Source organism: Numenius arquata, chromosome Z (genome assembly GCF_964106895.1).
Source record: "Numenius arquata chromosome Z, bNumArq3.hap1.1, whole genome shotgun sequence".
NCBI classification, from domain to species: Eukaryota; Metazoa; Chordata; class Aves; order Charadriiformes; family Scolopacidae; genus Numenius; species Numenius arquata.
The window spans coordinates 40021590-40045979 of NC_133616.1; the positions used below are offsets into that span (position 1 = coordinate 40021590).

General features: G+C 38.7%; 1 protein-coding gene across 1 annotated transcript; it reads right to left on the reverse strand.

The window, feature by feature from the left end:
• Positions 1–8088: 8088 nt before the first annotated feature.
• CZH9orf85 (chromosome Z C9orf85 homolog) lies at positions 8089–24359 on the reverse strand. Its single transcript, XM_074166535.1, has 4 exons — positions 24192–24359; positions 14939–15045; positions 12265–12378; positions 8089–11498 (listed from the first exon to the last, which is right to left on the reverse strand). The coding sequence occupies exons 1-4, from the start codon at positions 24291–24293 to the stop codon at positions 11321–11323; spliced, it is 501 nt and encodes a 166-aa protein (XP_074022636.1). The 5' UTR covers positions 24294–24359; the 3' UTR covers positions 8089–11320.
• Between the last annotated feature and the right edge of the window lie 31 nt (positions 24360–24390).

The window sequence follows — 24390 nt, forward strand, 5'->3', positions numbered from 1 at the left end:
CCATTGGAAGACAGATCCTTCAGCTCAACTTTCCCGAGATTTGGGTCAGAGAATTCAGCTCAGGCATGAACATCAGTTTTTTGGGTTGGAAGGAGTTTTACCCCAAAATCGGCCTCATTTCAGAGTTGAGACCTCCTCTGGAACAATAACCTTTCCACCAAAAAAACTTCACATCAGAAATATATACTGATATAACAGTGTTCAAAGTAGTCCCTGTGTGACCAGTTTGTATAAACAAGGTTGTTACCATTTGTGAGCAAATAAATACCCTTGTGAACCATCACATTATAGTAAGACTTCTCAGGAGAAGCAAGTTTTGTTCTAAGTGTCTACAACTGCATAAGGCAGTCAAAATCGCTACTAGCACAGTACAAATTTAAAATGCCAGCTCCAGAGACCATTAGATTTAGTGGCAAAACTCCCATGGACTTTTATGCAGTCTGGATCTGACCCAAGATAAATGAACAATTCCATAATTTTCAGAAAACCCTTCAGTACTTCCAGAGCAAAAATCTTCTGCAGTACTGCTCTATGAAAGGCTATACAGACCTTTAATACTAATTAAAACAACAGGCTGATGTGATTCTGAATGCTCTTATGCACATGGGTAACAGCCATAGATCACCAATCAGAATATGAATTGAATTGTGAAAGCAATAAAGAAGGAGCTCTGTTTTCAGCAGTGGTCAATAAGTAATTTCCACATTTCTATTCTCAAGCACTTATGATTGCAACTTGTCCTGTTCATGACCACCCCCATATTCAAACTTCCCCAGACCAGAAACATCCGTGAAGTAATCCAGGAACCTCCAAAAGGGGAAAAGACAAACCACCTGCTCTCCATAAATTCAAATGTCACTTTTTGAATCTAAATATCCAAATCTTAAACATCCAGCACCTTATAGGTATATTTTCCCAGAGTCTTCAAATAGCTATATAATGAAGGAGAAAATCGTTTTTTTAAAAATATAGGTTCTAGTCTTTCTTTTAAGAAGAGCAATGTTTATCATGCATTTTACCCCATAGTGAATACAGCAACTAACTTTTAGTGAGAGACAAACATGAGATTGACACATATGGATGCCCATGTGTATGCTCATAAATTTTCTTACAAATTTGTTCAGTCTGTATCTATATAGGTCTGTGTTGACAATTTTATAATAATTTATATTTTTGGCACTCAGACCTGAGATTGATGAAGCATCAAGACAACTCAGAAAGCAAACTCAGTACATAAATATATGGGTCTGGCTGGGATGGGGTTGACGCTACACAGTAGCCCGTATGGTGCTGAGATTGCATTGGTGACCAAAGCAGTGTTGACAGCACACCCATGTTTTGGCTGTTGCTGGACAGTGCTCGCACAAGGTCAGGCTTTCACTCTTTCACATCTGTCCCCCACCAAGAAGTAGGCCAGGAGCAGGCAGGAGGCTGGAAGGGGACACAGCTGGGACAGCTGATCCGGATTGGCCAAAGGGATACCCCGTACCATATGATGTCATGCTCAGCAACAGAAGCTGAGAAAAGGACAAGGAAGGAGAAGATTGATGGTGTTTGTATTCTCAAGTAACTGCTAAAACATGATGAAGCCCTGCTCTCCAGGAAGTGACTAAACATCTGCCTGCCCACGGGAAGTGATGAATTATCAGGATTTAGGCTGGGCTGGCTATTAAATGAACGAGAGATGTTTTCTGTTAGTCCCTCTCCCTTCCCAGGAGGAGGAGAGAGAATAAAGGAGAGGGACTTATGGGCTGGAAAAAAGAAACAAACCAAAAAATCCCCAAACCTAGAACAGCTTTAATGAAATATTAACAATAAAAAGAAAATATAATAATATCAATAAATATATACAAACCCAATATTGAACTCCCAGGTTGACGATCACACCACTGGCAAGCACTGGGACAATCCCAGGCTGGACTAAGAGGCAGATGGGAACTGAATTCAGGAACACACAGATCAGGATCAAAGGCAGATGAACAGATAGAGTCCTCCTCAGATGTTGGCCATTGAAGGAGAGAAGGCTGACCCTTGGCCCCATCAGCTCTTGTACTGACCATGGTGCAGATGGGATGGAATGGTCAGTTTGGGGTCACGTGTCTGCTCCTCCCCACAGATGCGACCCCTCTATGGTTTTCTGCTTTAACCCTCCAACATGGTATAAAAAAAAGTTATCTGGCCTTGGTTGTTATAGCAATAAGTATAAGCAGGATCTTCTCTGCACACCCTTTCTTAGTATTAATTATAAACATCAGGCCTTATCACTGCCAGAATCAGACACTGTCTGAAAAACATACCACTAATTTCAGAGAGTGCATTCAGTTAGAAGAGACTTAACTGAAAAATAAAACTGCTGAAAAGAAAATTGTTTCTGCTCTGCCTCAAATCAGGACACAAATGAATTCCTCTTTTTGCTTTGCTTGCATGTGTAGCTTTTGCTATCTCTATTAAGCTGCCATTATCTCAATCCACAAGTCTCCTTGCCTTCCTTCTACCTTCTTCCATGCCACAAGAGAGGGGAGCAAGCAAGCAGCTGCTTGGGCATTTGGCTGTTAGCCCACCACAGTGAATGATTAGCAGGTACATATTGAGGCATAATTCAAAGAGGAAGCCAAACTAACCCTTTCTCATCTGCTCATGTTCTGGGCTAGCTGAAGGGGAGAGTAAAACTTTTGTTGGGCCTTACACATGCCTATTTTCAGGCCCTGTCAACTAGCAGCTCAGAGGTGCTCCTGAGAAGCTGCTGCTCAAAAAAGTGTTCTGGGCAAACTGTCATTTGGTCGTAACATTTTTCGTTTTCAGGCTTCTTTCTCTCTCAACCAGTCTACACCATTTTTCCAAGACTTCTGAGGAAATTAACTAGCTGAGTTTAACATACCGATGTGTAATCCTTCCTTTGGTGTGATTGTATGTGGCTTGTGCAGTGCTGTGATTTTTATTTTTTTTTTAATTCGCATGATGGAGTGGTGGATTACAGAATGAACATGCTAGCACTGACTGTGGAAAATTCAGTATTTGTCTATTTGTGTTATTGCAGCTGCAGGTGTGGAGGCCAGGTTGGGAAGTATGGCCTTTTAAGCTTTCCCTAAAAGCAGACTCCAAGTTAAAAGCAGAATTCCCAGCTCAGGTGGCTGCCCTTGATCCCAGCTCCTCTCCTGAGCAGCTTACTAGAAGTGCGGATCATCTGGGTGGCAGCTGGCTGCACAAATCAGGGAGAGTTGGATCCCTGAGAGGTAAATGCCAGGCCAGCCAGCTCGGGGGTATGAAAGCAAACCGCTTTCAAGACACCCAGCCTGGACCCCTGAGATACTGATGGCTTTTAAAGCTGTTATCACCATGCAGGGTGAAGCCAAGTTCCAAGCCAACTTTTTCACTTTGTTATAGTGACACCTGGTGGTGTAAAAGAACTTCGAGAGAGAGAAACACGAGAACGTCTGTAAATGCAGCACCAGAAAGTCTTGCATCTTTGCTCAGCCATTCACCGTACATCACCGGCAAGCAAATGTGCCAATTTTTGAACACAAGTGTGGGGTTTTTATCAGCACTGGTTTCTTTGTTCCACATTTATTAAAAACATAAAAAAAAGACTTACTTTTTTTGTTTGTTTGTTTTGGTTTTTTTGTTAAGATCCTTACTCTACACAAGGTCATACCTCTCATTTGTACATCATGTATAGAAGTTTATGGTGGGCAGCAAAATCAAATGGGTAAGGCACTGGAGGATGTAAGAGTTTTAGATTCTGCTACTAGTCTCTTGCTGGCCTTGTAGTTCCTCTGACCTCATGCATTTACCCTAACTGATTTACACAGTATACTCTGGAATAGCAACTGCCACACAGATTTGGGGCCCTTAACTATAATGGAGTAGCAAAACACTCCTGCAAATAAAAACACAGACATAAAAAAAACCCAATGACAATAAGTCAAACATGAAGCTCAGTGGACTATCTTGATATTAAATCAGTTAGGGAAGATATCTTTAGCCACCAATATAGTTTGCTCGAGCTCAGTAAATCAAGCTCCCTTATAACACTACTTACTTTCAGGAAGGAGCAAAGCAGTCCCAGCTGCAGAATAACACGACTCAGTGGTGGTGGTGTTAAAGCAGTAGCTTTGTGCACAACAGACTTAGTCAATAGTGTAACTAATGGTAAGCATAGCTTTAATATGAAGAAAAAAAAAAAAAGTCATGAAAAAGCCCATCAAATTAGAGAGCTGAAGTGGTGATAACTCTGTATTTTCTCACTGTGAATGTCTCACTTCAGTTCCAGGAACGGGATTCTTAATCTGAATTATTCTTTTTAGGTAATTGCCATTCAGGCCCCAGGAGAACAAGTACATTACAGAATAGTTACTGTCCATTACAAAGTTTCATTTAGTTGCTTTCCTTTTCACCTCAAATTAAGAGAACTCAAACAGCAACAGTTATTTTGCTCCTTAGAGCCTGCTTGCAAATCTCATTTAAAATGTTAGGGGGCAATAAACACCAACTTCTTGTCAGGCTAATTATGGTAAAGCTGTAGGTTTATTATTTGGACTAATTTCCATGCAGTGACAGCTGGAGACTGTGAAGATGAAGAGAGGCAGTTGCAGCCTGTGTGAACCTCTGTATTTCCATACTCACAAGCTTGGTGCTGTGTTTATTTCAGTTAGAAGCTTTTTCTTCTTCTTCTTTTTTTTCTTTTCTTTTCTTTTTTCTTCTAAATGGCATTTTGACAGACCTGGATTGGGCACCCTGCCTGACACCCTCAGATACTTGGCAAAGAACCCTCTCTCCATTTAAAGACTAGAGGCATATACATTACCCTTCTTCTTAAGCCACACACTGTGTTCTCATTAATGGCAAGCAAAACGTCTCTGCTCAGTGGGAGAACAATACACACTTTTAATTCCAGACTCTATAGTAGAGAGAGGTCTGGACTGCCACATACTTGGAGCGGCAGGAGACAAGAATGCCCAACACGACACATTTCTGAAGTGCGCAGCGTAAGTGCTACAGTCCACTTTTTGTCGCAGCCAGCCAGTTGTTAATGTGATTTTTTTGAAGTAGCATAGGCAGCCATCATCTATCTTTGGTCTCCACAGACCAAAAAAAGTGAGAAGCCACTGATTGAATGTGGTGATCCAAAACATAATTCTTTCTTGATGCGGAGAGATCCACATAAAGTCAGTACTACATATACCTAAATGCAACCCAAGCTAATACAAAAACTGGAAGGAGTAGAAAACTTTCTGCTGAAACATAGCAAAAACAATAGCTCTGAAGTTTCAGTCATTGCATAGTTTTGAGATGGCTTAATCCTTCATGTAACACTTTCCTAAAATAGAAAGATTTTGGCATAACACCATCAGTCTTGCTAGACATTTATACCAAATTCTTTATGGTCTTTTCAGAGCATAGGATTACGGTTTTATAACATAAAGAATATATTATGTCTTTTCTCCAAATAATGCAGGTGCAAGCTTGTTGCATTCTGGGAGGTTCCATCACTAACTTATTACAAGAAAGACTGAGCCAATACTGAAGAGTTATTATCCTTTGAGTATGAGATATTAGGCATTCCCAAGAAATAACTTTAAATCTTTGTCATGTAAGCAATAGTAAATCTGCTGTTGATAGAAGAATAGACATAGTCTGATTTTATGGGGTTTATTTTTCCTTGGAAATCGAAGGTTTAGGGTTATTCTGCATTTCTCTGCTATAACAAAAAATATTGTAGGGGCATTTTATCCTTTTCCCCAAGACCTGCGGCTTCATTTCATGTCACATACATCTCACAAACATCACTACTTCAAAGCAAGCAGTTTGTTCTATGGTTCTGGCATCAACTCTGTTGCTGTTACTGGGAATAACCCAGAGTAATCTATTGTTGCTGTCAGTCAGAGGCTGTATCAGCTCTCATTCAAGCTAGCAACTTCTACAGTTCTACAGTGCAGAACCACACTGTGGGACAAAGATAGAAAATAACCCTAAAAGGAATAAAACAGTAAGGAGAAAGAGTAAGGTCTACGAGAAAAAAAAAAAAAAATTAAACTGTTGTACATGTAGTTTGCAATTACTGATTTAATAAACACTACAAGTTCCAGTGCTGCTACATATACTAATATGCAAACTATGGATACTTGTGACAGATTCTTTTTGCACATTGTGTCACACTTACTCAGGTAAGATTTAGGAAACTGCAAGCCAAGTGCAAGGAGCGCGTCCGTGACAAACATGAGATTTAGAAATGCAAGCTGTCCTAAAACCAGAAATTTGAGTGCTGCCATTCAGCAACATGCATAATCCATATATTTTGTGTAGAAAAACATGGTCTTCTGTGTTGCAGTTTAAAGAAGAATATTAAAATATTTGGTTTCATATAATAATATAAGTGCTTTAAAGCACTACACCAGATCCTTTTAACTTGGGTTTCTAAAGCTATATCAAAGGCAAATGAAAGTACAGATGCTACATATAGGTGAAATTCAGGTAAAATGAATGTGGATATGGTCTTCAGCCCCTGTTTTCAAGCTTCTAATTGATGACTGAATTATGAGTCCTACCCCTGTTATTACAAATAGTTGATTTCTCACTGACTTCAGTAGGAAAAAAGATAAATCCTGCGTGATTGCATCTTAACTATTTTAGAGGCTCCATCAGGAAAATCTGCTACCCAAAATACTCAAATATTTCTAGTCTGTTATAGGTGATTTGTCTGAGAACATGCCGTTAATCTCTAGACAGATCTACATCACTTCAAATACTAGAGTACTTTCAACTGTTTTGAGGTTTAGAAACCCTACTTTACACACCCACTGATGTGATGAGAGCATGTATGCAGTGCACATACTTTCTTATACAGTTTTGTCTTTTAATGGCTTTCAGATAAAAGGCAGGCAGAAGAATGAAGTGAAACAGATGCTGACAGTGTGCATGACCAGGTCCCTAAACATCTGATTATTAAGAATGTCTCTCCGTGCTACTTAAAATCCTTTCCTCATTAACTCTCTAAGTCAGCCTGATGCTTCCTATAAGCAGAGGTAGTTTTGCATTTTCCACCAGCATCCATTTACTTATGAGAACTCCTGAACAAAGAAAACACATATTATTGTAGGGCTAGAGGGTTACAAGGCGGCTCACTTTTGATTATCTGCTATATTTTCCTTTTTTTCTTGCTAATGCTATGATTTGCATCTCAGCATCCAAGTACATAGCCATTATAGGGAGAAAACAACCCATCCTTTTCCTAATTAGCCAGTAGTTCTGTAAACCTGCTGGTACTATTTTAGTATGTTAGAGGAATACCGATTAATCAGCAGTCAGGATGAGAACAGAAGAGCCCGGCCCATGCGAAACTAGAAGTAACTCACTGGGCAGTGCTTTTTGTATAGCCTGATAATTCAAAACATTTGATGACAGGATGTTTCAGAGATGTCTGTGAACTTTGACAGAGAAGACTGCTACGGATTTATGCTAGGAGGCAGCACTGTGTCCATACCGGACTCTCCTCCTACTGCAATGAATCCAGATCGTCTTAAGAAACCCCTATATATGGGAATTGTTTTTCCGGAAACCTGTACAAGACAACAATGACAAGTTCTGACAGCTCAAGCCTATGATAAGCATTTCCTCTTGTGAAGTGAGAATCATCTTCCATGTCTGCTGACAGTCCATTACCTAATAAATTACTGTCAGTGTTGAGTCACACTAAATTAGAACTGGCAACACTCCTAAGGACAATCAGTTAACAGGAATCCAACTGTCAGCAGCATCACTACATCTCCTTTATTCTTCAGATGACTAATTATTAACATCTGCCATTCTCTTCTTCAGTAATGTTTTCTGTAAGGACCCACAAGGTTCAGTTAATTCTTGAAACTCCCAATCAGTCATACTAGACCCTACATCTCAATATCCTGCAAGCACGGGGGCATAATTAGTTCCACTCTTTTGAAGTTTACAAACACAAACTCGTTCTTTGTGAAAGAAGAGGTAGGAACCTTTCAAAATCTCAATTAAAAATTCTAAATATTTAGGTAACCTAAAGATTGTCTCAGAAATCTCTTTGATGACTTCTGATCTCCCTCTTTTTTTTTTTTCTTTTCTCATATAGATATGATTTTATTGAAGATCAGGGTTTAAAGGGTTCTGCCCCTGCATAATCCTCTGTTCAACAGCTTCTTCACAGAAAACCTCCCTTGAAATCCAGACCTATTACTTAAAAGTCTACAAAAAATATCTTACTGTAATTCCAATATGTTCTAATTTCAGTCAAAATTAAACAAGAAAACTAAAATTGTTCCTTTTATTCCTGTTAAAGGTGTCTTTGATAAATGCAAACTCCTTTTTCCTATAGCAGCAAATGTGCCCAACCTCCAAGTTAGCAATATTGCAAGCTGACTCACAACCACCATCGTGCATGGTTTTAGTTGCAGCAATCATTTCCAGCAGCCTATCTTTTAACCGCAGTTATGACCAAAGACAGAACGCTTGCCGGAATCAAGAGCTGTCTTCAGAGAGGCTGGACTAACACCAGCCAGAGACCACTGCAGCTCTGCTCACCCACAGCAAAGTGTCCTCACCTGAAGTGTCAAGTGCCCACCTGAACTGTGAACAGAGCATCAGTAGTGTGATGTGAAGGTGTTGGCTACAGAGGACTTTCCCTAACGTTTGTGCTTTGCTGCTACACGATGCTTATCTCTCTGACACTGCTCTTCCGCGGTGCTGACAAGTTGTGTCACCACTTTGAGAAGAGAGCCCTTCCCCTTATTTTCTCATTATACAGCTCCTGCCAGTTCCATGACATGGTTTCCTGTCATTTCAGGATTTCCTCTCACCTTTGGGGAAAGGGTTAGGGCATTACCTCATTTTTCCAAGTGGAAGAACATTTCCCATACGTATGTCACTTTCAAAAGCCAAGTTCACTTTTGATGACATTCATGGTTTCCCCTCCAGAGACAGCCTTTCTGAAGCAATCTCCAGATTACTTATTAACTCCCCTCTACCCCCCGGCCCGGTCATCTGCAGTGCGTATGGGGGATATTCTATGTTTACTGTCTTTATCGACGTCAACCAGCAGGACAACAGGCGATGTCACACTAAGTCAGACGTCACTGCTATCCTGCTGGGAGGATTTATCTGTCAATGCAACATGACCTTCAGACCAATTTCCAGTCATTTCTAAATGCACCAGACAAGCTCCTTTTCTGCCACTAAGCACCTCTTGGTGCTTTGCAGCTTCACTGACTCTTCCAAGACAAACCATTGCCCTTCTACAAATTTTAGACTTCTAAATTTCTTGGGTTTTATTAGTTGCCGTTAAGTAAAAAAGACAGTATGTTTAATCACAAAACTAGTGGTTTAGCTTATAAACAACAAGTTCATAGAGTGGGCAGAGAAAGGAGATAGGTTGTTTGGGTCATTAGTTCTAGTCCTTTATGACCGCAAACAACCACGTAATAAGCAACCCCAGAAGGAAACATAATACCACCCAAACACATAGTGAACTTCAGACTTTGTCTCAGTGAAAAGCCACAAAAGTCATGACACATCACAACATGGAAGAGAGTAGACCAGCAGAACATTTTTCAATAGTTTACTGCTCGGGGTCATCACAGAACGCTTGGCAAAAATCTACCTATGCAAAAGATCTACATGGGACAGAAAAATTAAAATAATCTTAGCGAATTGAATTCTTCAGCTGCAGAAGGGCAGAATGGAAAAGGAATGACAACAATAAACAAAAACAAACAAACAAACAAAAACAAAAAAACAAAACAACGACAAAAAAAGAAACCAAGCAGATTACTAGCCCTTAGAGATCATTAAAAAGCTCATTTTAGCTATTAAGATACAAACTTACAAATAGTTTAGAAAAGGTTAAAGGGTGTTTTAATGTACAATACAAAAGTGAAAGACAAATCTAAATAAATAAAATATAATAAAAGACAAAGCTTATTCTTAAGGCCTTATGTGTAGTGACAAGCACCTAAACAGTTAAGAAAAAACAGTAAGAGCTCACTGTTCCATGACTGATTACAAGAATTTTGCTGCTGCCTGTTATTGTCAATACTAAATAAAAAAGTTGTGCTGTAAGTCAGAACAGTTTCTAGGCTATTGACTGCTGAATGTCTTAGTACTCCACATCCTGGTAACTAGATTTTCTTTAAAATTAAGGTCAACTACAGTAGCCACAGGGTGGCTATCTCTACCCAAAGGATAAAGTTTCAGTATTTTTCCCATTGGGGGAGGGGGAAAATAATCCCAGAACTGAAGTCACTCACAATTCATATGTAGAAGGTAGTTTGGGAATCAAATTTTTCTGTGCCCACTAGTGCAAATCAGGCAGAACACCTAAGCAGATGTGTAGCTGTTACGCAGTTAGTAAAAATGGCATAGTATATCCTAATAGGTCAAACCATTTAATTACTAGGAAGGACTTTTTCAGCTTTATTTATAGAGGTAGCAGACAATACAAAAGAAATCAAACCAGCCTGAATCCCCTAACAGATAGTTACTGCAAATTCAGGTAAGTTCCTCCTAGAGCTTAATCTACATTGAAATAACCCCTAGAAAGAACTGAAAATCAGGAAGAGAGTAATTATATAAGCAACACTACACTACACAAGTGTTTTCAAAGCAAACTACATTAGATCTGCAGTCAAAGGAAAAGAAAGCGTGAGACTTGTTATGAGAAATTCTAAAAAGTCTTCAGGTTTTTTTCTTTTCAAAACATTGGTAGTAACAAGGTCACAATTCTGTAATGCATACTTACACATGGTAAATAAGCACTAACTGCTCATGAACTGTACTGCTGGTGACATTTACGTCCTCTTTTTTTGCACAGAAAAGAAACAACAGGCATAAGGGTAATGACCACTTGGTATTTTGACCCTGTTTGGAAGCTCATTGACAGAAGTTGCAAGTTTTTCCTCCAGCAAACTATTACAGCTGGTTTAGCTCTTCCTTTTTGTGACAAGACTCTGTATTTACTCTCGACTGTCATGTTGCTTTCCAAGTGGCAATACAGCAGTCACGTAATATTGAATTTAGAACAATCACATGTAGAGGCTTTATTCCAGAGCAACAGGAAGTTATTACATGTATGCAAGAAACAACTATGCTTAAAGATTCAATTTCCGAATCTTTTCACAAGAAATACTGTTCTTAATACAAAAAAAATATTTATTTATACAAAACCCCTGATGAGCATCAGAATACATACTGCCAACATTTATTTTCAAGGACCTTAGATGTCAAATCAGGTTTTCAAAGCAGTTTAAGGTAAACATTGGTTTACCAGTTTTGATTTCATAGTCTCTCATATAAACTCAACCTTTTAGATCTCTGTCCTTTCAAAATTCATATTTTTAAATCGTTCTTCAAGCACATCAGAATCTTCATCACTGTCTGTACTACTGAATTTTGTATCAAAATCCAGCTCATCCTCCAATCCACTGCTCTCTTGGCCATTTTTAGTAGTCATGCTCTTAGTTCTGTCTTGTCCTTTATCAATCCTGCAGAAAGCAAGAGGATATTATCACCACCCACATTTGGAATTTATTTTTCTTTTAAATAAGAATGGGATCGAGGGTAGAATATTCCACTGGGGATGGAAGGCAGCAGGGAGAACAGGAGCAAGAGGAGAGGTACAATAACCTAAAGTTACTTTCACGTTGAATCGGAAAGAAATAAAAGACCATAAAGCTAAAAAAGTCTGTGGAAAAAAAAAAAGATATACGAACACTGACCCATGAAGCAACTGCTGGCCAGTTGTCATAAACTAGCAAATTAATACAGGGTGCTCCATAAAGAGAGAACTCCAGTAAAAGAATTAAAAAAAACAAAAGCCTGCTAAATATATTGCAGTAACTGTCCTCAATATTAGCCCTTGTTTAGTTTTTCTGTTCACTAGTAACTGAATCATCAAATAATAGACAAAATGCAAACAGTAAATTGGCTTATGCATATTTTATGGTGCTCTATACCAAAATCCATTTTGAAGTGCTTTTTTTCTAAGGAAGATATGCAATTTACCCTTTGGTATTAAAATAAAGTGTCTTATCCAAGTAAGACTTTTTTTGGCCCAGCACCACTAACGTTAATAGGCATTTCAACCCTGGTTTCAGCAGAAGTGAGGGTAATGACTCCTACTCATTCCTGTCAGGATTATTCAGAATATGGCATAAAGTACAACAGCTTCTTGGCAGTTTCCAAACAAGCTTTATTAAAAGCAGAAGAAACAGTGCAGTGCTGAAACTATGTAACCTATGTGCTACTTACGGAATTACTATTTCCTCTTCTTTTCCACATTTAGCACAAATTTCTAGTTTACCAGCACATGGTCGACAAATAATATGGTAAGGATCTTTCACAGTCTTCTGTAGGCACTTCACGCTGTGAAGAGAAAGAAAACATGATTAAAAAAATATTTATGGACGCTATTAAACATTCTGTGTTCAAAACCAATGTAGACATACTTTTCAAAAGAGGAACAACACGTTGTAGGCCAGTTTCATATGAAAAAATTAGTGTTTTAGCACGCAGCACTATCATTGACTGTCTTCCCTCTCCTTTAACATTAAAACAAGAACTGAAGAAGAAACATAAAATCAAGAATTTTTATATTTGAAGTGACAAAAGAATACTTTCCATTCATTTCAGTACATAGTTTTACTTTAAAAGCAACATAACTACTTCTGGTTTAGGAATAAAAGAAAATAAGAATATGGTATAAAAGGTGCATATATTTTACAAATCAAAAGCTTCCAATTGAAACACTACAATGTCTTGCTCTTGAACATTTCGGAGTAAAACAAAGCCAGTGCTGGACTTTGCTTTCTATGAACACAAGCCTACAAGGAACTGTATTCTGATCAAACCCAACCTAATTCTGTACAGGTTTCTGGCTGTTCTTTTTCAAGATATGATAAAACTCTGTAGATTAGTAATTTCTAAAATGCTATGGCTTAACCTTCAGCTGACATCTCTAAAGCCTCAGGTTTTTTGAGAACAGAATTTGGAACTATATATCCCATGTAATGCAGCTGTCCTAAAAGTCACTCTTTCTCAGGCACTCAAAAGTCTGTCAAGAAAGATTTAGTGCACAGTTCTCAACAGCGGATTTGCAGACTTGGCTAAAACAGGCTGAAGAAAAACATAGGTGTTTTTGAATGCCTTATAAGGAGAGATGCACTAACTAGCATCTAGCGGAACAGAATTTTTACTCGCTCTCTCAAATCCCATTCTTAAGCAATATAGCCTTCTCCCTACTATCTTCACCTAGGCTCTGTTGCACTTTAATAATTAAAGATGTCCAATTCCTTAAGAAGCTGTAAAATCACAAGAATTGCTGTAGGACACATACAACAAAAGCAAAGTCTGAACTGCCTAGTTCTGGTCTTCCCTCTCCTCCAGGAAAAACCTAGTTAGACGTCACTGGAAATATCTACTTAGTTTGGGGTTATTTGGATTTTTCTCTTCTTCTATGTTCAGTTACATTAGTAGTAAAAAAAAAGTCTACAGATATTCCCCACCATGTCACAGCAAACAGAGGCACTATCAACACAAGGTGGATAGACTTTTTTTTTTTTTTAAATAGTTTAATTCATAATAATTAAATACTTGAAATAAAAGTAAAGTAGGGATAACTTGTGGTTGTACCAACAATCATGTTAGTTAGAAGATGTTAAAAAAGTAAGTTGAGGTACAGAGAAGTCCTCCATTCCCATTGTTTTTGATGTGAAGAATTCATTTTTTCGCCCCATGTAGTCACATTTTTAATCAATCAATTTTTAATATCTATAATGTGTTTACTTCACCTAGAAGCTTCAGACATTGAAAATCCTCATAGTCTTGCCCTTTCAGAGCAGCGGCCCACTCAGTCATTGTACTGCTGTAGGCTGGGCTAGAAACTACCACCTGTAGAGCAGAATAGCCTGCAGCTTGATTTACTTGTTCAAAAATATGACAGAAAACATCACATATTCTGTCATAACCAGCTGTCCCACAATGCCACTTTTTCTATTTCCAATGTTTCTCTGGTTTACATGCTTTTTTGCCTATTGGTTGCTTATTTTCATCCTGTTGGGGGTAGGCAGAGATGAGGCAAAAGAATCAGATCCACCACCACATGATTTGTTACAGCTCCTTACTTTTAAACAGGATGCATAGTCACTTGAGAAAAAGTTAAAAAAGACAAATCCCAACTTTATCTGTGATGAATAGAACCCACAATGTTTACTTTGAGAAACAGTGAGACTTCCACCTAATCATACAGGCCAGCTGTAGTTTCTTTGAATTCAACGTTTCACCGTTGAAACACTGGCTGTAAGGTAAGAGGTAAGGACCTCTGCAGCTGAGCAAGTAAGAAGGAAGCAGAGTCTCTATTACTGAAAATTAACCTATCACAAACCTATACATTCCAATAATAGAGAACTGTACGCAAACAATACTAAACATTTAATATTTAGGATTATAGGTTCATATATAGAAAGAGAGAACATGCTAAGTGGTAATGAAACGTACATATTGCAAACATTTTCTAGGAAATGAGGCCTCAGTAATGTCTTTATGAACTACAAAAGAGAAGTGCAGATTCCTCTAGCACTGACTTGCAATGAGGCTTTGGAAAACTGTGTCGCAACTGGTTCAGGTTTGCCCTTTTGTTCAAGAGGATACACTGACAGTTTTGGAAACTTACAGGCCCACAGTTCAAGCATTTTAACAGCAAAGAGGGAAGCAGTTGCTTTTCCATTGTGCTTTGTTTTCAAAATGTTAAGATAAAAGACTAATGAACTAGGAAACTAATATTGCATATATACTGTCATTGCAGACTCCAAGTTTGAAGAATGTCATATAGTAGCAGCTACTACTTGTGAGTTTTCAAAACTAGAATATTTTCCAAAAAGTTCACAAACTACACTATGAGCAATTAACACAAAGTATTTTAACTCACCATTTTTTAGGTTTTGATAGTAGTTTGTATTTGCTGAATTTTACCCGCCACTCCAAGATACCTTTGCAATGCTGACACACTCCATCATGAAGCTTAGCATTTATTTTCTGAATAAATAAATAAAAATTAAAATAAGAACACATTGAAGATTTCCAACTTTTATGAATATAATCTTGCTTAGAAAGCATTTCCACCCATCACGTGATTAATACAGTATTTAGACAGATGTTTGATATTAACATAACCATTTCATATATATTTACTGCTAGCAATTTTCTTCAGTGGAAAGAGTGCTGACGTAGTCCTTCACCTCAAGGTCCTTTACCTTCATTATTATTATCATCATAATTTTAATAGTTAATAGTAGTACTTATTTATGTTATTACGTTGTTGATAATAATTATATTTTTTTTTAATCTCTAGACATTTTACAAAACATATTTAAGTAGAAATAAGCCCTGAAATATGTCTTTTTTTTCCAAAAGAACATAACTCAGAAGACTTAACATTTAACTTATTATTGCTCAAGCTAACACTGTACTACATATTTTAAGTAAGTAGTCTCAGGATTTTTTCTCAGATCACAATAAAGTAGAACCCACACATTATTTGTAGTCTAATAATTCAATGTCTCTTTCATCATAAGCTTCCTTTATGAAAAAGTAGTACATTTTTGCTCTCAAGTAACTAAGATAAAATCCTCAAAATGGTCATTTAAACTATGGTATATTTTTAAGACAATGCAAAGTTGACCTTAAGATCTACAAGATTTTGGGTTTAGTTTGCTCAGTAACACAAAATGTCAACTGGCCAGTACTATTTGCACAAGAGAAGTTATTCCGAGATAGGCAGTAGTACCAAACTACACTGTTACCTTAAATAACAAGCAATATATACTTCTACATTAAACCTACTTTTATTTCTTCTCTATTTAAAAATGTCAGCAATAACTTTATCTATCACATGGTTGTGTGTATTCATTCAGAATGTTAGGAATGGAAATTTCACAATTAAAAGAAAATGCATATAGCCAAAAAAAAAAAAAAAGTGCTTTTTTTAAAACAGCTTAAAAATGGCTCCTGTACCAAAATTACCTTATGAACATAGTCTAAACCACATCTATTTCTTAGAATACCTAAAAGTTCATTGGAACAGATTCTGCATTAATTGGGATTACAGTTTATATCATTCTTTTACAAATAAAATGAAAAATTATTCTATGCATGCAGTAGCTTCTGAAGTAATTTCCTGGTTTTATGACCCACAAGAGCTTCTTACTAGTCCACAAAGTTCTACTTCAATACATTAGACAAAAGAACAAGTCTAACTTTAGGAATACAGTATCTTATTCTATTCTGAAAAATGTACGTGGCAGAGGAAATGCTACTTACAAGTAAGACTATACTACAGGATTTGTTTCCCATTGTTTCCGTTTTTACTAAACTTCAACCATTCAGTAAGAGTTCTCCCCTGGTGCGGCTAACTAATGGTGTAGTGATTTTTGGCTGGTTCAGTTAAAAGTCAGTAAACTTTTTTCCAAATGATCAAATACAGACTTGTCATGTTAAAAAAAAAAAAAAAAAAAGAAGAAGAAAGAAACAAGGTTTTGCAGGATGCTTGAATATTGAACACAGAAAGATGTGGTTCTGATGTCAGCTATGTATTATTTATTAAATTTTCCAAGAAACAAACATATAGCTAATGTGGAAACTTTCTGAGAGAAGAAAATCATTGGTAAGTTCTCAGCAGATATCTTTTAAAGGGCTGGTAATTCAAACTGCTGTCAGCGCTGACTGTTCATTCTTTCAAAATTCAAGCAATTTGAAGATAAGCCTTCTTTTCAGTGCTTGACTAGCACAAAGTAAGGCTCAAAGTATTACAGCCTGAATAAGGTTCTAATAACCTGCAAATGTGACTGAACTTCTCAGTTCTCCCTCTCACTCTCCTGATTTGCATTAATTAGTAATGCAGGAGGGGAGAAAGACACCAACACTGTAATTTGTATTCCCAGGTGTTCTTTACTGTGATCAACTATTTTTAGTATTGCTAAGGCAGAACCCAATAAACGTCAAAAGACTGCAATAGTTTAATCTGAAGACAGATGGTTGTCTTTCCAAAGGGAGTTATCTTCCTTGCTGAAAAGGAAGATAACTACCTCATTTCCAGTAACACATCCTGACATCACGGCTGGGGGCTGGGGCTGGGAGTCCAGTTACTAAGTGATGCAGGGACTGGCTCAGCAATGCATAACACACTTGGAATGCAAGAGGCCACACTCAGAACTGCATGTGGCATAAACAGTGCAGAAGATGAAACCAGGAATTACGTTCACCTCTCATCTGAAGGAAATCTGAAGTTCGACAAACAAGCAGCCTATTACAAATTCTGCTTAACATTTGCTAAGGAACAAGGAAATATGCATATTTAATTCCAATTGAGTTTTATAAAGCTCTCCTCCCTCCCAGTATGCTTATCATATGGCTCCAGAATACACAACAATCATGCAGGGACGAACTTCTTTTTTATTTTTGTTTTTTTTCTCAGACAAACTAAAGTGCAGACCATCCTAAATTCCAAAGATGCCTTTTCACCTTGCTCATTGTATAGATCTTTGCATGAAAATGCCACATCACTGGCAAGTCCAAGAGAGCAGTCATGTGGCATAAGGAGTATATTATTGGGACTTCTTCACTTTTGCTTTAAACAACAAAGCCCTGCATCGTACCTGATGCTCTCATCCCAAAACCTCTATATTAACACATCATTTCACCACTGTAAAATGTCCTCAGAAAATAAGTAACACACACAAAACTCTAAAGTAAAGTAATGTAATTCAATTGCACAGAAACAATCACATTATCCACACAAAGGCAATGAATCTCTATCACAGATGGTTTGTGTATTTAGACTACTTCTACACAGTCACGCTTGAACTGTTCCAATTTTCTTGGTATGATCAGCACACTTCAAATAGCCTGCGCAAAGACAAAGATTATGAACATTGACCAAAATGCTGCCAAAGAGTCTTTTGACACCAAATTAGATTGTAGCTATGAGGATCACATTTATGTGTAAATAAAAATCTTGATCATGCATAAAAATGCCTGGACTTTTCAACTTTGTCGCCTGTAGAACCACAAATCTTACATAGCATCTCAAAGAAACCACATGGTATCTGCTCAGAAGGTAACAACTGGAAGCCAGACAACAGCTTTTAAATTCTAATTTCCTCCTTCTAACAGGCACACAGAGAAAACAGTCTCCTTCTCCCCTTCAGCGATTTCCTGTATTTTTCACTCCACGTTGGCACTTCAGGTATGGGGTGGTGTAGTTAATCACTGGCTAAGCACATTTGAATGTGAGAGAGACTATGACTCTACAATCTTTCTACTAGGCTGTTGATTTAGAAAGTCGATAGAGTATGATGGATGGATGTAAAGCAAACAAGCAGGGAGATGTAAAGAGTTTAACCTTGACTTGTGTTCACCTTCTAAGTTTAATTTGCTCAGAAAAAAATGCCTGATATTTAAAGGTTACTATTACTAAAACAAGTTGATAATTCACTGTGGCTTTCTACATTAAATTCAACATTTCCTTTGACAAAAAAAAAAGTATAACACTTTCAAAAGAAATGCAGACTTGAAGAAGCAAAGAAAGCTGTCCTTAAGATTTGGATAAGCTGTTTTTTGAGATTTTTGAAATCGCCAAAGAATGTGAGAGTAAGTTCTCCTGACAAACTGGAAGAGAAACTTTCCTGGTATCTCAGTTCCCAGTTAGAATGGGGAAGTTATTAGTTAAATCAAAAAAATCCCTCTGGTGCCTACTTTTCCTATTAATACTCATTTTTTAATGTATTTTGTACATTGCTATTTTGTACATTGCTTAAACTTTCAGATATTTGTATTTTCTTCCTTTCACCCTTTTAATAGCTTACTCTCCTTTAAGGGTACAAAAACCAACTCGCACAAAGAGCTGAACAATGTTTGTGAACTTCGTTATTCCCTTCCAACTTTTCTAGCCAGCTTTTATGCAGGTAGTTAGCTCTTATACACAAAGAGGTGGTAACGCTTATTGTCCAAAATGGATTTCTTGGTGTGAGAACTACTCTGACAGGTTAGATTCTGTTTCTGTCATAGCAGTTTCTCTATTATCTATTTATGCTCATTTCCCTGTTTTAGTCAATAGCTCTTTCCTCTTTTCTTTCGCCATACTTCCTTCCAAGGACAAGTGCAACTCATCCAGTGCTTATAGTATGTCTATATATTCCACAAAGAAATGACACTTATGCAATATAGACATACATAAGCAGTCTTAAAGTATACAGTCACAAAATATTCCATGTGCATATTATATACGCACTGTCAGGTCAACTGCATTAAGGAAACAGCATCCTCTGTATGTTCACGTAACCTAGTATTAAACCATTTACCAACCCGCCAAAAGCAGTTCAGAATGTATTAAAGTAAACACATGCACCTACACCTACTAACTTGGCACACAGAATAATCCCTAGCTTAAGCTAGCATTAAAGCACTCACAAGCAAGATGTAATGATGGCGTTTCAAAGAAGCCTCACTGTCTGTTTGGAAGTTTCTAATTATGTGTAAACCTATGGGTATTTTGATATACTCTACTGAAAGCAGACTGCTACTGCTGAGCACACATCAGTGTCTATTCTGCTGTAAATGAACGCAATGCCAATGCCATCCATAAACTTCCTTGTCAGAAGCACAGGTGATAGTACTTCAATCAACAAGGCTCAATGCAGCATTTCTGAATAACTACACTTCTCAGAAAAACAAAACTCCACAGGATCTCCAGCCCATGACTACAAAGCAGTTAGAACAGATTAGTGCAGACAAGTAAATGTGAAACTGTGATACAAGGCACTAGCTTTTCAGGGTTCTAATACACACTTCACAGGTGGTCTTCAAGTCCTGTGGTGATTTTTCGTCTGGGGTATTTTAACACCTCATTGGATTCTTTTTCTGTATCCAGGCAGGCAGGCCATTGACTGCTCTTATCATGTTGATTTGCAGTCTCTGCTGAGGGTTGTAGCCTCCTTATCTTCTGGTTTATGCTTCTTGTGTGCCTGCGCTTTAGCTGGCAGAACACGGGGAACTGAAAAGTTCCAGACTTGGGAAAACACTACCAAAACACCAGTGTGTTATGGACAATTTCCTCACACTAAAAGACTAAACACAGCACTGTACCAGCTGCTAGGAAAATTACTAAGAAAATTAACTCACTTGGGGCCTAAAGGCTTCAGCAAATCTAGCTACTCTTGCTAAGTAAAATTAGGCAAACAGCATAAACCACACCACATAATAACCCTAAGTAATTTACTCTAATTAAAATTTACTTATTTGAGCTAAACAACTAACATCTCTCAACACTAAGAGAAGTATATTTAACATTTTAAACAAAGCCTTAAAGTTTTCCTTACATCCATACTGGTTACATATGGAAGGCTATATGGCTAGCATCTAAGACCCTTTTGTGTTTTATTGCTATGGACTTGAAAACACATGAAATCAAAAGCTTTCTCTAAGCCCAATTCCAAATAGCCATCTTGGAGATCAAGATGTTTAGCTTTTTTCTGAGCAGTGACCATGGATCTGAAAACATCCCAGTAAGCAGCAAGAGAACATACACACTTTGAAGGACCAACAGTCAACTCCCACTCTCTTCTCCACAAAGAACTGAACACACACGCGCTCGCTCGCTCTCCACTCCCACCTCACTGTGTCCACCCTCCCTGCCCTGAGTTAGGTTACAGTCCAGAATAGATGTTATGCTTGCTCCTCTTCTGCCTACATGAAAGGCTATAACCCATGCCTGAATGCCCTTCAGAACCCAGAATAACAGGGCTGGCAAGAGAGTGGACTTCAGCCTACCAAGTTACTCTCTGGCAGTAAGAACAGAAACTAACCAAACTCTAATACTGTTATCTGACAATTCCAGTTGGCTGATGGTTTATCTTTATCCCCCCTCTGAGGTTCAAGTCATGATCACTGATTCAGCATTTAAGCTCTATATTCACCTGTTCTGTTCCTACTGCCTTCACACAAGTCTTGACCAGCGTCTCCACCGAAACAAGTTATTTATCCATACAGCCAGCTGAAGAAGTAGCTGGCATCAACACTATGATAAAGCTCAGGTTCAGAGTTAATAACCTCTGAAATGTAGGGAAATGCAGATTATCATCTGGGGCATACTTAATGAGAGGAAAGAAATGGAGAAACAGATCAGTCATTTGGATGTAAATATGAATCACTTTGTGGTTTACCATCTTATTACAATGGAGTTCTAAATGCTCTCATTGAATGCCATTTGCTTTCATCTCTAGAACTACTCAAGCTTCCATGTTGACTTATGTAATATACTTTACATAAAATGTGTATTCATATAACATAATGTATAGTCCCCAGCTCAGTGCCACAAACAGCTGTTCTGGAATATACTATGTAAAGCAAGCACCCATAAACAAATTCCAAGATTCAGTATCTAACAACACAGTGTGTCTTACCCTATCCTGGCTTTTCCTTCTTCAGTTCATCCTAGGATGCAAGCTTTCCCAGCACTGTTGTAGGCAGTAGCCCAAATACAGTAGAGAGGCAATGTACTTTGCTGCAAGGGTGTTCACCTCAACTAGCCTATCGCAGAGTAATGCTGTAGTAAACACTGATCATTAGGGGAAAGACAGACGGATCTTTCAGCATGTTCTGCAAGTAGTCATGTATATGGTCTTTAAGATTAGAAAATGGATGCTAAGATCAGTGTCAGACAGAGAGCACAAAACCTTTCAAAAAACCACAAAACACTGGATAGTGACTGCCAGCAGGGAAAAGTCAAAAGACTATTACATCAATTTCCTCTGCAGATACTGCTTCTCCAAGAGAAGCAGCAATAACACTGCAAATAACTACCTCAACTCCACCCACACTACAACCTGAAGCCACTGTAGTTAATATTCAACATTGCTAATGCAATGCACAAATGCAGGATAAAAATTTTCAGCTAAAAAGCACTCTGCAGCCTTTCAAGATAGTATTGCATTAGGCAGTGTGGAACAGTAGTCAAAGATAGGCCAAATACCTAAAAAAAAAATAAATTATAATTTAGCAGTGATTTACAGAAGATCCACTCTCTTTCAGCAGCTCTGAGCAGTCTTCTGATCTACTGAGCTAGTGAGAGGTGGAAAGGAAGAATGTCCCGCTTCTGTATCAGTCCCTGTCATCAAATTGCTACTATTTCCTCCCTTTCTTCATCACACCCTAAACGTCCGGGGCACATCTGACCATTCAGGACTACACAAAACAGAGATACAAAACTGTCATCATTCACTATAGTCTGTATTGGAACTATGACATTAATCAGCACTTCACTTTTCAAATGTCTCAAATAGCAGAAGCAGGCCTAGTCGTCATTATAATGACTCCTGTGTATCCCTTAGCACTAAAACTTAATCCCTTAGCACTCTTAGCACTAGAATTTGTACATGACAGTTTGCCAAAAGAAAAATGCACCCCTTCCCTTTACCACACACTATCTAATGCATGTTCTTCAGGAAGCTTCGTCCCTATGTTCAGCCATCTGCATGAACTGGCAGACACAGAAAGAAAAGAAATCATTCACTTGAAACAGAAAGGAAAAAAACCACAGTCACATATTACAGTTAATGCCCACAGTGAATCCTGGCTACATTCAAAAGCTTTTAAAAAAATTTATTTATTTGAGTCAATGGTACTGTGTAGCCAGTTCTATATGATATAAAATATTTTAAAAGGGAAGAAAAACTGTCATGTGGATAGTAAAGAGATTAATTCAGTTAACTCTCTGTCCAACTCTCTAGGATATTTTTGTGTCTGTATGTGTGTAGAGGCCAGACAGGAAAATACTCTATCAGAGATCATGCAGTGACTCACACAATAACAGTGGTGCTGTTTAGAGACCCAGGAAAGCAGCCTGTTCAACTTGCAGAACTAGTCCTACAACATCTGAAAAAAAAATAAACCAAAAAACCCACCGACAAAAAACCCAAATCTCACTCTTTGATGTCATTGTTGTAACTTACTACCTTTTTTCCCTCTTCTCAGTTCTTTTTGACAGCTCAGTCAGGTTCAGTTAAAGGGATATTGACATGAAGCTCATCTTGTGTTTTGTTTTATTCATCTCTTTCACTGTAGCTTTTAAAAGAAAACATCCCACTTCCATGTTGTTACTGCTCAGACACACTGCTTGGTCTTCATCCTTTCCCGTGCTGTTATTACATTACCACAACTACAAGCATAGAGCGTGCTCCAAGAATATATGGTAAACCATTACCTTCTCCTTGCATAGAAATAAACAAAAAAAAAGTTCTTTTGTCACAATAGTGTGAAAATATCAAACCACGATAATGTGTGTAACAAAAGCACTGATAAAACAGCTAAAGACACCTTTCTATGTAACTACTCAGAAAAGCCCCTTAAGATTTGTTTAAGACTTAAAGCAAACATGAGTTTTTTTTAAGTTGTCTCAAAAGTAGGCAAAGTGAAACTCGATAGTTAGATGGATGACGGGAGGAGTTGTTCAAAATAAATTCTCAAAATATTAAGATGTCTGAAGCAAGTCCACGTCGTCACAGACTTTGAGAAGACCAAACACCTTTCAAGAAGTCACACGGAGAACACTGCAGGTGGAATGTTTACTTACTGCACTCGCTGCACAAAAGTAAATGCTTTATTTCAATCTTCCTCCTAATAATTCTTTGGCTTAACGAGGGCCTTTCATGTCATGAATATGACTCAAGTATCACACAGTGTATTTGCTTACGCAACTGCCTGAGACACGGAGCCGGGTGACAGCTGACTGGAATGGCTTGTTAGGGATCACTCCCTCAACACCTTAGCGAACGGGCTTTTCGGACAGATCCAGGCCAAAGCTTTCTCCACCGCTAAAACGAAGAGGTTGCTCGGCTTCCACTGCTGTATGACTTCGTTTGCCATCCTGAAGCTCTTCAGAAGGCCACAGAGGGACAGGCCGCCGCAGAGGCACCTGCGGGCCCAACAGGCCGCCAGGCGCCAACCAACCCGCTCCGCCGCTCCAGGAGGGACCGCCGCGCCTCACGCACCCACGTCTACCAGGCAGCGACCTGCGCGGCCCGGCCCGGCGCTCCACCGGGAGGGGAGCGGCGGGGCCTGTGACCGATCCCGATCCCGATCCCGTCCCCGTAGCGGTGGCCGGTGCCGGTGGCCGCCCCGCCGCCTACCTTGCGCCGGGCGCTGGTGTCGTACTTGTCGTTCCTGAAGGCGCGCACGTTCTGGTACCGCTGGGGCCGCGTGCGCGACACGTTCCCCTTCTCCGAGCTCATCCCCCGGGTAACCGCCACCGCCAGCGGCGCCTGCCCCGGAACCGCTCTGCGTCCCGCTCCCCCCCCCCGCCCGCCTCGCCATTGGTCCGGAGCCGAC

Coding starts and splice junctions, on each gene's coding strand:
- CZH9orf85 (XM_074166535.1), bottom strand. CDS start 24,293: ATGAGCTCGGAGAAGGGGAACGTGTCGCGCACGCGGCCCCAGCGGTAC. Junction 15,046..24,191: donor ACACCAGCGCCCGGCGCAAG/GTAGGCGGCGGG, acceptor TTATTTATTCAG/AAAATAAATGCTAAGCTTCA. Junction 12,379..14,938: donor CTATCAAAACCTAAAAAATG/GTGAGTTAAAAT, acceptor TTCTCTTCACAG/CGTGAAGTGCCTACAGAAGA.